Raw genomic sequence first — 11,946 nt, 5'->3', positions numbered from 1 at the left:
CTGATACCGACGGCACGTGTTTGCAACGTGGGTAAGTTGAAAAAAAATTTATAATCCGTTTTATAAATACTCTGAGCAACATTAGTATCCGAAACAGACTCGACGCGAACAATTTATTGTCATCGTCAGTGCTGCCATAACCTACAATTCAAATTTACAATCATAGAGAGCGTTTCTAAAAAATTTTTCTCTCGATGAAGTTAAACATTTTTTTGTTTAATCATTAAAAAAAGGATTTTAATCTTTAAAACTGTGAATAGGAAATTATTTTTTAACAAAGCGTTATAAATTATATTGAATAAAAATATTATAAATAATTATTTGCTGTCAATGAGCAAAAAATTATTAGGAAAATATATTTTATGAATAAATTTAATGTTTATTTTTATGAATTAAAAATTTTAATGAAATGCCTAATTTTAAAACATTAAATAATTTTATTAAAGTTTAAAACATAACCATTTTCTCTTTTTAATTATAAAAATTTCCGTAGCAATTATTAAAATATTTTTCCAAAACATATAAAAAGTTTTTAAAATTTACGCGCTAAATTACTCAACTTATTGCAATCAGTTGTACAGTTAATATCGTCTGCTATATTTACATCATCGCACAGTATTTACTGGTTGGACACTTAATTTGACACATCTGGATAAATATAAATTTTATTTTTTTGATATTTTACCTTTGTTTTTTATTCGAAATGGATTCATTAGAGTCTCTTCAAAGTAGAATTAAGGAATTAGAAGAAGAACTTGCTAATGAAAAAACTAAAAATGTTTGCAAAAGAGAAAAAATTGAAGAAATGTCATCTGAAGTTGTGGATTCAAATCCTTACAGGTAGTGTACAAAATAAAAATTAAAAACCTTTTTTTTTTTTTTATATTTTTTTTTTAAATTAAAGAATCATATTTTTCAGTCGTTTAATGGCTTTAAAGCGTATGGGAGTTGTTGAAAATTATGAAGATATTAGACTAAAAAGTGTTGCTGTGGTAGGAGTAGGAGGTGTTGGAAGTGTTACTGCAGAAATGCTAACTCGTTGTGGCATCGGAAAGGTAATTATTTATTTTTTTGGTCAAACAACTGAATTTTTTTTAAAATTAATAATATACCAAGATAACATATTGTATAATTACAAAACTTGCAATGTAGATTTAAATATGGGTAATTACAGATGACAATTAAAATTTTTATTATTTTTTAGCTAATTTTATTTGACTACGACAAAGTAGAACTTGCAAATATGAATCGTCTTTTTTTTACACCTGATCAAGCTGGTCAATCAAAAGTTGAAGCAGCTGCTGCTACACTGAAAAATATAAATCCAGATGTTGAAATGGAAACTCATAATTTTAATATAACTACTGTTGATAATTTTGGCACCTTTCTTGATAGAATTCAATTCGGAGGCCTTAAAGGAAATTCTGTTGATCTAGTTTTAAGTTGTGTTGATAATTTTGAGGCAAGAATGGCTATTAACACTGCATGTAATGAACTAAATCAAGTTTGGATGGAATCGGGAGTTTCAGAAAATGCTGTCTCTGGTCATGTACAGTTAATTAAACCTGGCAGAACAGCTTGCTTTGCTGTAAGTTTAGGAATTTTGTTTTTTTTTCTTCTTTTTATTAATATAAAATTTGTTATAAAATTGATATTTTAAATAAATTTTATTTTTTATTTTAGTGTGCACCACCTTTAGTGGTTGCAGCAGGAGATGAAAAAACATTAAAAAAAGAAGGCGTTTGTGCAGCTTCATTGCCTACTACAATGGCTGTCGTAGCTGGTTTACTCGTGCAAAATGCTCTAAAGTAAAAACCTTAGAATTCAATTAATAGTTTTTATATATGAATACATTAAATAATCTGTAAATTTTAATTAAACTCATTTTTTTAGGTACTTATTAAATTTTGGAAAAGTTAGCTATTACTTAGGGTATAATGCTTTATTAGATTTTTTTCCTCAAATGACGCTTAAAGCTAATCCAGTATGTGATGATTACAATTGTCAATTAAAACAAAAACTAGCTGAAGCTGAACCAGAAAACGAAGAAGAAATTACTGAAACAAATAACGAAGTGGTACATGAAGACAACGATTGGGGTATCAGCCTTGTCGATGAAACCCCTGCCGAATTACTCAAATCATCTGCAAATGAAGAATTGGCAGAGGGATTAAAAAGAGCTTATGATGCCCCAATATTAAGTACCACTGATTCAAACAGTGTTGAGGAAGTTCAAACCACATTAGAAGATCTAATGGCAAAAATGAAATCCATTTAAGAAAATTTTTAAAAAATCAAATTTAACACCTCATCTGCACTGCATTTAAGTATTTAAACATTCATTCCATTTAGACGAGAAAAAAAAAAAAAACATAAGAGCTTCAAATTGTAATTTAATAAAAGTGATAATCAAAAAGCTTAAATATTGTTATTTAAAAAAAAAAGTTTATTTTTTTATGAAATGTTAATTGTTTATTATTGTTTATGTATTTTATGCATCAGGTATTTTTTTTTTTTTTTTATTATTATTAAAAGAAAAATTATTATTATTATTTTTTAAAATTTAAATTTTATTTTATCATATAAAATTAATGTATAAAAATTTAACAAATATAAATAAAAACACCATTACAAAAAAAAAAAAATTACTATAAATAATTTTAAAATAAAATATATAAATAATATAAGAAAAATTATTAAATAACAGAAAATAAAAAAAATGTATTAAAAACAATCGGCTTCAATATTCAAATATTGCAGATTTAGGCATGAGATAATAATACTGTGTGTTTGAATCATACTGATTATTTTTTTTAAATAAAAAATACTATTTTTTATGTATTCATTACATGTTAAAACAATGACAGTTTAAAGCCATTAAAATTTTTAATAAGAGTAAAAAATCAATGAATAAAACTTGGGCTCATTTTCTAATAGGCTTGATTATGTAAGATTCAGTTTCAGTTTTAAAATTTTATGCAATCGATATTAATTAAAATTAAAGCTTTGATAATATTACAAAAAAAAAAAAAAAAAATAATGGTTTAAGATAAAATTAAATATTATGAGGTTTTAATCTTGTATTTTTTTCCTAGAGTTTTCATTAAGTAGGTAGGACATCCGACAATTATTGCAATAGCACTTATAGTAAATAAAACATTCCAGGTAAAAACATCATCGATAGATTTTAAAGATGATAACATTTGACCAGCACTTACTCCAACAAAATTGTAAGGTCCTAATCCTGCATATGCCAAATTAAAAAAATTTAAAGGACATTTTTTTTTCATAAAAAAAATCCAATAAGTTTTACTTACCGAAAAATGTACTTATAAAAAAAATTATCGGTGGAACATCTACAAGAGGTGAAACAATATTAATAACCCATCCAGGAGTAACTGGAACTAATCTAATGAATAGCATATAATAAAATAAATTATTTTTATTTTCATTAACTTTTTTCTTAAACTTTGAAAATCTTTTTAAAAAATATTTAAAAACTATTTCTTTGGCAAATGTGAGCGAAAGAAAATAACAAAATGTAGCACCGATTGCTGTAAGCAAACATGCAATAAATAATCCTCCGATTCTACCATATAAAGCTCCTGCTAATAAATTCTGAAATAATAAAATTTTAACATGTTATTTTTTCTCAACGAAAAAAATATATCAAACAGTTAAAAAAATTTATAAAAAATTATTATTATTTAGGTTATCAGTTGTTTTTTTTTTGGTAAAAAGTTATAAAGAAAAAAATTAAACTTTATCACTCACCAAAAATAACGAGCCTGGAATGCAAAATGACTGTTTGTAAATGTAGGCACTTCCGAATAATAAAAAAACAAACCACCAATTACTAATCGAATATATTTTTAATGTTTCTGCAATTTTTTTAAGTTCTTCCAAATTACTTGGAAATTTTAACTCATCCTAAAATAATTAAAAAAATCAATAAACAATTAATAAAAAAGTATTTCATTTATAACTTTTTTTTTGTATAAAATTCAATCTTACTTTAAAATTTTCATTTTCATTTAAATTGGGAGCACAATAATGTAAAACATACAACCAAAGTGTACTTAACAGTATAATAGGTATCAGAAAAATAATTTTAGCCATTTTTGACAACTACTTTAATACAATTTAAAAAATACATTTAACAAATAATAAATATATTATCGAAAAACAAAAAAAAAAAAATACTCTGATTAAATAAATAAATAAATAAATATAATAATTATTAACTTATATTTAACAACACTCATAAGTTTTCATTTTCTGTTGTAAATTAAACGTTTCATTTTTACCACATTCATTATTATTATTATTATTACTACGTCATTAAACGTTTTATGTTTAGCTTATATGAAACGAGTTTTATTTAAAACTAATCTGTTTAGGTTAAGTTAAGTATGAGCTTTCTATTCAATATATATATTGTTTAAGGATGATTTAATAAACAAAATTAATTTTTTTTTTTTTTTTTTAATTTAAAAATGTAATTGTAAAATTGCATGACAAGACAATAATTTATTTTTGAAAAAAAAAAAAAAAAAAAAAAAAAAGAAAAACATGTTTTAAATTTTTTTACAATTACAAAACAAGTTTATTTGACGTCGTACTTTAGGGGAATAAAATACAAAAAAAAAAAAAAAAAAAAAAAAAAAATACCTATTAGGAATTTATTTCGCATGACCAAAAGGATATGGATTGCTCCAGTAAAAGATGAAAAAGTGGTTTTGTTGTCATAGAAATGAATAGGTTGTCCCACTTTTTCATTAACATTTTCAAGTATTTACCAGAAAATCCATTGTGCATTCTTCGGTAAGTAATGCCTTTTTAATTTTTTTTTACTTATATAAGAGTTTAATCAAGCCATATTTGTTTAAAACTGTCGCTCATTGACATACTTCAGCAACGTGGTAGATGTTGTTCGATTTTGTATATCGCACTGCAATATTGTTAAAACAAGTTTCGATTTTTTTTTTTTTTTTTTTTTTTTTCTTCTTTAATAAAAGTTTATTTAATTTTTTGGAATAATAAAAAAAAAAAAAATAACTAACATTAATTATTATTTAATTAAATTTTGTACGAAATTAAAGGCAATGGTTTTTTTAAATGCAATAATAAGTAAAAAAATTTTTTCAGTTCGTAAAATGGTTCAATGTTCTATAGAAGCGTTGGTTTTATGCGGTCCCTCGGGATCTGGTAAATCGACATTACTCAAAAAATTATTGGATGATTTTCCTGATAAATTTCAATTTTCCATATCTCATACAACCAGATCTCCGAGACCGGGTGAAATAAATGGAGTGCACTATTATTTCACAACAAAGGAAGATATGTCTGATGCAATTGAAAATGGTGATTTTATTGAAACTGCAGTTTTTTCAGGAAATATCTACGGTACCAGGTATTGAAAAAATTTTTACTCTAATCCTTACTTCATTAGGGGGGGAAGGGGAGAGAGAGACAATTTTCAAAAAACCATATGTATGAATTGCTTGTATGCTATTTACATTATCTTGTCATAGTAAAAAATCTGTCGAAGATTGTGTTAAAAAAGGAAAAATTTGCGTTTTGGACATTGATGTTCAAGGAGTAAAGCAAATTAAAGAAACTGATTTGAATGCTCTATATGTTTTTATCAAACCACCATCATTGGACTCGCTCGCTGATCGTTTAAGAAATAGAGGAACAGAAACGGATGAAACGTTGGAAAAAAGATTGAATGCTGCTAAATCAGAAATCGGTTATGGTATATTTCATTTATAATTTGTAATTTTACAGCATTTCTAACTTATTATTTGTTTTTTTCTTTTGTGCATTAGGTAAAAAATTAAAATTGATTTTTTTTTTTTTTTAAATATCTATAATAATCATTTTAAATTAGATTACACTTATTGATTTTATAATCATTTACATTTCATTTTATTTCATTTGAAAATTTTTCTCATTTTAAATGAATATGATATTTTATAGATAAAAAAATGAGAAAATGAATAATTTTTTTTTATTTGTAGGAGAAACACCCAACAATTTTCATTTGGTTATCATTAATGACTCGATTGATATTGCATATGCAAAACTCAAAAATTTTATTATGGAACAATTATTTAAACAAAGAAAAGAGTCAGGTGATGAATAAACATAAAAATAACCCCTACACACAGAGAGTCTTTAACATTTAATTTTGGTAATAATCACATAACTTATTTTTAACATATATATCGTTCATAATATGGAACCCCATAAATGATTTTATTTATTTAAAATGCAACTTGCAAAAATTTTTCATAGGTAAAAAATTATAATTATTATTATTATTATTATTATTATTTAATTATGTATATGATGATATCATGAACAAATTTTAACTTTACTACTTTTTACAACAACAAAAAAAACAAATCGATAAAAAAAAATTATATATATATATATATAGAAATGAATAATTTTTATCGTAAAAGTTCCATATTATTAACAATATTTAAAAATAAGTTATTAATTAATTAATTAATTATTTTTATTGATATTAGTTTGCAATTGTTTATCAATTAATGCTTTTTCTAGTGGATTTGACCTTATCACTTGATTTAGCAAAGAAAAAACTTTGTTAGGTTAATTAGGTTCGCCGAATTTAAAAAAAAAAAATGTGATTATTTAATGACCGAATAGTATTAATAATATTTTATTTTTGTCTTTCAATTCGAGTAAATTGTTATTTATTTATTTATTTATTAAAAAAAGCCAAATAATTGAATCTATGTAGTTGTGATGATGATAACAAAAGTAATAATAATAATAATAATAATTAAATTGAGGTTTTAAATAATCAATTTTATATATCATCAGTAGGAAATAGAGTTAAAAATTATTATTATTATTATTATTAATTGTTAAAAAGCTTTATCAGTGAGATACATTATTTATTAAATAGATTATTGTCTTAGATTTGTTAAAATAGGGATAATTATAGGATGAGTGTGAATATTATTAAAAGTCCCCCCCCAAATTAATAATTTTTTGTAACAAAAATGTAATTTCTTTTCTTTTTTTTTTCACGCCATCTTGTTTTTAAGAGAATTTACAATAATAATAATAATAATTGTAATAATGATAGAAATATTAAAATAAGGTGAGTTATTATTTATTATTGAAATTACACAATATGAATTGTTATTATTATTATCTTCCCTTTTGGAAAATTAAAAAAAAATTTCCCATTAAAATGTATTAATAATAAAATTTTTTTTTTTTTTTTGTTTTGTTTTGTTTTCAGCCATGTTTAATTTTTTTTAATTGATTATTTTTTAGGTGTTAAATCATTGAAGAAAAAATTAATTACATGAAATTTTTTTCTCATCTGCATTTTGATACAAGTGTAAACAAACAAACAAACAAACAAACAAAACAACATTCATTCTGCTGTGTGGAAAAAAAATATATAGTTACTGCAAAGATGAAGGGGAGAGAGAGAGAGAGAGAGGGAGATAGAAATGGTTTCCAGCATTCAAAGAAGTATTCATTAAGTATTTTTTTGTTTTTTTTTTTTATATATTTATATTATCATTATGTGTATTCCATGACATAAATCGTCGTTTTATTTCCCACACGCACACACCCACCCACACACAAACATTTCCGTATACATTTCAATACATGGCATTTTATATCACTTTTTATGGCATTTCATTATTTAAATTTTTTTAAAAATTAAAAAATAATCAATCAATAAGATTTTATTTATTAATCATTGAAACAATTATCGTTTTATTTATTTATTTATTTTTTTTTTTTTTTTGTTAAATTGTTATCATTTTAATTTTTTTTTAAATATTTTTTAAAAATTTTGCTGGGGTTATATTTTGGCACACACGCATGGTCATTATTAGTTTATCCGCCATGTTTTCCATGACAATTCTATTAATTAATTATCGATTAATTATCGATCGATTGATTGATTTTTTTTTCGAAAATTATTTGTCTCTTACTCACATACATACATACATACATACATACGTAATTTGTTGAAATTTTTTTTTTTTTTTTTTTTTTTTAAATTCGAATCGACGGAAAAAAAAATGTCGTCACGGAAATTCATTTAAGAAATCTCTTTTTTTTTTTTTTTTTTAATTTTTTTAATTTATTTTTTTGTATATTTAGTCTTAGTTATTATCATTATCATTATTATTATTATTATTATTCTCTAAACGATTAATTTAGGGCAAGTCATTTTTCTCCACTATTTGTAGTAATAATAATAATAATTATTATTATTAATATTATTACCGTTGATATTTTCTTTATATATACATTTTTTTTTTTTTTTCATTAACTTTAACTTTCACGTAATTATTATTATTATTATTATTATTAATAATACGAAGAAGAAGAAGAGAAATGCATTGTAAGGTTTTAAAATAATAATTAAATAATTTATTTTTATTAAATCGTTTTTATTTAAATAAATTAAAATAAAATAAAAAAAAAAAACAAAAATTTAACCCATTATTATTATTATTATTATTTTAATTAAATAGTAAACAATATTTATTTTTGTTTATGTTTTTTTTTTCTTTACTTTTGCCTTCTTTTTTTTTTTTTTTTAAAGTACTCATATAATAACATAATAATAATAATAATATTTTTAATCGAGTACTTTATTATTATTTTCTCTTTTTTCCTTCCAAAGGCAGCAGCACGCACGTGATACGAAAATAAAAGCACTTAAAAGCTTCTTATTATCATTATTATTATTTTTTACTATATCTAATAAATACGTCATGGAACTTGATTGAAGAAAAAAAAAAAAAAAAAAAAAGCAGATGTTTATCAAAGCTGCTCTTTAATTGTGTGTGTGTGTGTGTTGTGTCGAAGGTTGACATATTTGTTTACACGACGAGGACTTCGTAATTCGGATAAGCTAATTCGTTTCCACCGTATGGAACGTAGCATACCTTGTGACTCGATTGAACCTGAAAAAAAAAAAAAAAAAATTGAGTGAGTGAGAGGGAGGGAGGGATAGGGAGAGGAGTGGGTGAGTGAGTGAGTGAGTGAGTATTACCTTTCCAATCATGAGTTTTTCACCGTCATTTACACGTCCAATGTAAAAAACTTCACCGTCTTCGGATTTACCACCTTCCAAAGCTCCTGGTGGGACTTCACCATCTTGTGCGCTTACCCATTGTGGTTCGCAACCGCATAAGATCTATAATAATTAATAAAAAAAATTGTTAATTAATTAACTCATTAGTACTTAATTAACTCACAGCTCTTAATTAACACGCATTTTTTTTTAATAAAGATGTTAACGATTTAATTTTTAAAAAAATCATGATGGCGCCTCTCCTTTTTTTACATGTACGCATGATATTTCGATATCCTCCATTGATTTTTTCTTTCTTTCTTTCATTTTTTATAAACTCACTTCGTATTCATCTTTAGCATGTTCGGCACCTCCCCACGAAACGTATGTCACACCGTGAGTTGGTACAAATTTTCCTGGAATGACGGCACCTTCGTGTTCGGCTCTTGCAACGAGTAAAACGTCACCGGTTTCGTTGTCGGTTCCTCCGGTGACGACGTTTTGTGGTACTTCACCGTTGGCTCCTTTTTCCCAATAGGCTTCTCTTTTGGGTGGTTCTAAAAAATTAACAACAAACAAACGATAAAAAAAAATATTATTATTATTATTTTTCACGTGATTCAGGTTTTAAAATAAAATATAAAAAGGTCGAAAATTTTTAAACAAACATTTTCAGTTTCTTCCACGTTTACACCAAACACAACAAAAAGTTGGTCGAATATCAATTAAGACAATTAACAATCGCCAACCGTTTTGTTTTTTTTTTTATCGTTTGTTATAAATATTGTTGCCATTTCATAAAAATTCCCCCCCCCCCCCCGGGCAAACAAACAAACAAACAAACAAACGTTAATAATAATAAGGCATACATTTTTTAATTTTTTTTTTTTTTTTTTTTTTATAACAATAAATGAATAAAAATATAGTAACAACAATTGATATTGATATTGACCTCGTTTTGCCTGCCATTATTTCGACTAAAAAGAATAAATAATAATAATAATAATAATGAAATGAATTTGTTTGCGCCCTTGGTTGTTGAAAACAAACAACTGTTTTGTGCCAAATGTTGCCACATACACACAAAAAAAAAAAAAAAGAAAAAACAAACGATCAGGCAGTAAGCATTTACGCAAATGGCTAAAACCAATAATTTTTTAATAAATACGTAATTTTTTTTTTTTTTCCAGTAAACGAGTGTACCACGTGACAGGGAATGTTTTTGAAAAATAAACAAACGACAGCAAAACCTAATTTTTTTTATTATTTATTCCCTAACGAATGAAAAATAATAAATACAAATTTATTTTCTTTTTTTTTTGGGGGGGGGGGAAGGAAGCCTAAGAAACGGCAATAAATCAAAAACACCTTTCCTTCCTTCCCTCCCCCTCCCACCCCCTTTCTGAATGTTGTCCAACAACCTTTTTATTAATTTCGAAAGGAAAAAAAATCACTTTGGAAAAAGACTAAAATAATTTCCATTTGCTGAAAACAATTTTGCTAATAAGAAAACATGAATAAATAAACTTCACGTCAATTTATTTCCTTAGTCACGATAATAATAATAATAATAATAAAGGTTCATCATCGATTTAACCTTTTGTATATGAATCAATCCTTTCACGTTTTGCCGAATAGAAAAAAATTTTTTTTTTTTTTTATTAACGAGATATTGGAACGAACAATTAAATCAAAAAGAAAAGAAAAGAATTCAATTAATTACGCCCATTTTTCCGACTAAATTTAGATTCTCAACTCAACGCGAAACAAACATTTTTCACAAGACTTACATTTTTAACTACTATTATCATTATTATTTATTAAACAAAAAGATGGGAAATTTATCGATTTTTTTTTTTTTGGGGGGGGGGAGAAGGCGAAAATATATTTAAATAAAAAAAATATCTGCGGGATCGATGGCACAAATTTAATTCGTTTCCTTTTTTTCTAGTATTACTTACCTTCTACGACCCAGTTTCCGGTGGCTCCCCATCCCGTGCAAAATCCCAAATGACCGACTTTAAAACTTGGATCTTCGTGAGTCATGAAAGCTTCTTCGCCTTGTTTTCCCACGCTTATTTTACCGTCTCCCCATTTGATCCAAAAACCTCTCATTTCACCTTCGGAGAGAATGTTTGGAGTTTCGACTTCGACGACGTCAGGTTTGGTTCTGTCCTTTCTAATAACGGATTTAGAATTTCTCCAACCACCAATGAAAACCTATTCAGATAGTAATAATAATAATAATAATGATTAAACCTTTAATAATGAAATCGTTAACTTTTTCAGCGTTCAATCAACAATTATACCAACCTCGTACATGGGATCAGCTTCTTCTGGACCGGTCGTGAGAGCAATGTGTGCATCATTGGCTGCTTGAACTTTGAAATTACAAACGTTTCCGACGGCTGGATGGAAAACGTAGGTAAGTTCGTCGGGAGTGTTGAATTCTAAAACAAATAATTACCCTTTTATTACAAAAAGAAAGAAAGAAAGGCCGATATTCTCTTTCAGAAAGCCATAAAGCAAAATTAGAGAGAGAGAGAGAGAGAGAGAAAGCAGAAGAATTTCGGTATGAAAAAGTCACTGCTCTCTTATCCGACATCGAAAACCGCAATATAAAATTAAATTACAGATCATTATCCGACTCCATCTCTTAATGAGATCTCTCTCTCTCTCTCTCTCTCAATCTATTCCATTTTATGATTTCTTTTGTCACGAAAAAGTTATTTCAATTTATTGCTAATGGTAGCAGAAGGAAAAAATAATAATAATAATAATAAAGTTCACAAATTCCTTCGATAGTCTATACGAAAAAAAAAAAAATTGAACGGAAGTGTATGTAAACTTAATCGGTA

The 11,946-nt window shown here is 25.5% G+C and overlaps 5 protein-coding genes across 5 annotated transcripts in view; 2 read left to right on the top strand and 3 right to left on the bottom strand.

The window, feature by feature from the left end:
- Phum_PHUM181000 (uncharacterized protein) overlaps nucleotides 1–82 on the bottom strand; it is a gene marked incomplete at both ends in the record, with an annotated part of 1,667 nt that extends 1,585 nt beyond the window's left edge. Inside the window, one exon of the mRNA XM_002425153.1 lies at nucleotides 8–82. Coding sequence (XP_002425198.1) covers nucleotides 8–82 — 75 coding nt within the window. The remainder of the gene's footprint in view (nucleotides 1–7) is intronic.
- Nucleotides 83–703: 621 nt separating this feature from the next.
- Phum_PHUM180990 (ubiquitin-activating enzyme E1 domain-containing protein, putative) lies at nucleotides 704–2,278 on the top strand (the record flags this gene model as incomplete). Its single annotated transcript, XM_002425152.1, has 5 exons — nucleotides 704–840; nucleotides 920–1,055; nucleotides 1,205–1,588; nucleotides 1,684–1,808; nucleotides 1,894–2,278. 5 exons carry the CDS (start codon nucleotides 704–706, stop codon nucleotides 2,276–2,278), a joined length of 1,167 nt encoding a protein of 388 aa, XP_002425197.1.
- Nucleotides 2,279–3,062: 784 nt separating this feature from the next.
- Phum_PHUM180980 (uncharacterized protein) lies at nucleotides 3,063–4,119 on the bottom strand (the record flags this gene model as incomplete). Its single annotated transcript, XM_002425151.1, has 4 exons — nucleotides 3,063–3,244; nucleotides 3,318–3,618; nucleotides 3,775–3,930; nucleotides 4,015–4,119. 4 exons carry the CDS (start codon nucleotides 4,117–4,119, stop codon nucleotides 3,063–3,065), a joined length of 744 nt encoding a protein of 247 aa, XP_002425196.1.
- A 986-nt stretch (nucleotides 4,120–5,105) lies between these two features.
- Phum_PHUM180970 (Guanylate kinase, putative) lies at nucleotides 5,106–6,148 on the top strand (the record flags this gene model as incomplete). Its single annotated transcript, XM_002425150.1, is given in 4 exon segments — nucleotides 5,106–5,130; nucleotides 5,149–5,413; nucleotides 5,535–5,758; nucleotides 6,024–6,148. The coding sequence occupies 4 exon segments, from the start codon at nucleotides 5,106–5,108 to the stop codon at nucleotides 6,146–6,148; spliced, it is 639 nt and encodes a 212-aa protein (XP_002425195.1).
- Nucleotides 6,149–8,894: 2,746 nt separating this feature from the next.
- On the bottom strand, nucleotides 8,895–11,728 carry Phum_PHUM180960 (uncharacterized protein; the record flags this gene model as incomplete). The annotated part of the gene is made up of 6 exons (XM_002425149.1): nucleotides 8,895–8,978; nucleotides 9,068–9,211; nucleotides 9,431–9,645; nucleotides 11,050–11,308; nucleotides 11,402–11,538; nucleotides 11,701–11,728. The coding sequence occupies 6 exons, from the start codon at nucleotides 11,726–11,728 to the stop codon at nucleotides 8,895–8,897; spliced, it is 867 nt and encodes a 288-aa protein (XP_002425194.1).
- Between the last annotated feature and the right edge of the window lie 218 nt (nucleotides 11,729–11,946).

Source organism: Pediculus humanus, genomic scaffold (assembly GCF_000006295.1).
Source record: "Pediculus humanus corporis 1103172107529 genomic scaffold, whole genome shotgun sequence".
Taxonomy (NCBI): domain Eukaryota; kingdom Metazoa; phylum Arthropoda; class Insecta; order Psocodea; family Pediculidae; genus Pediculus; species Pediculus humanus.
This window is presented reverse-complemented; position numbering and strand designations above follow the sequence as displayed.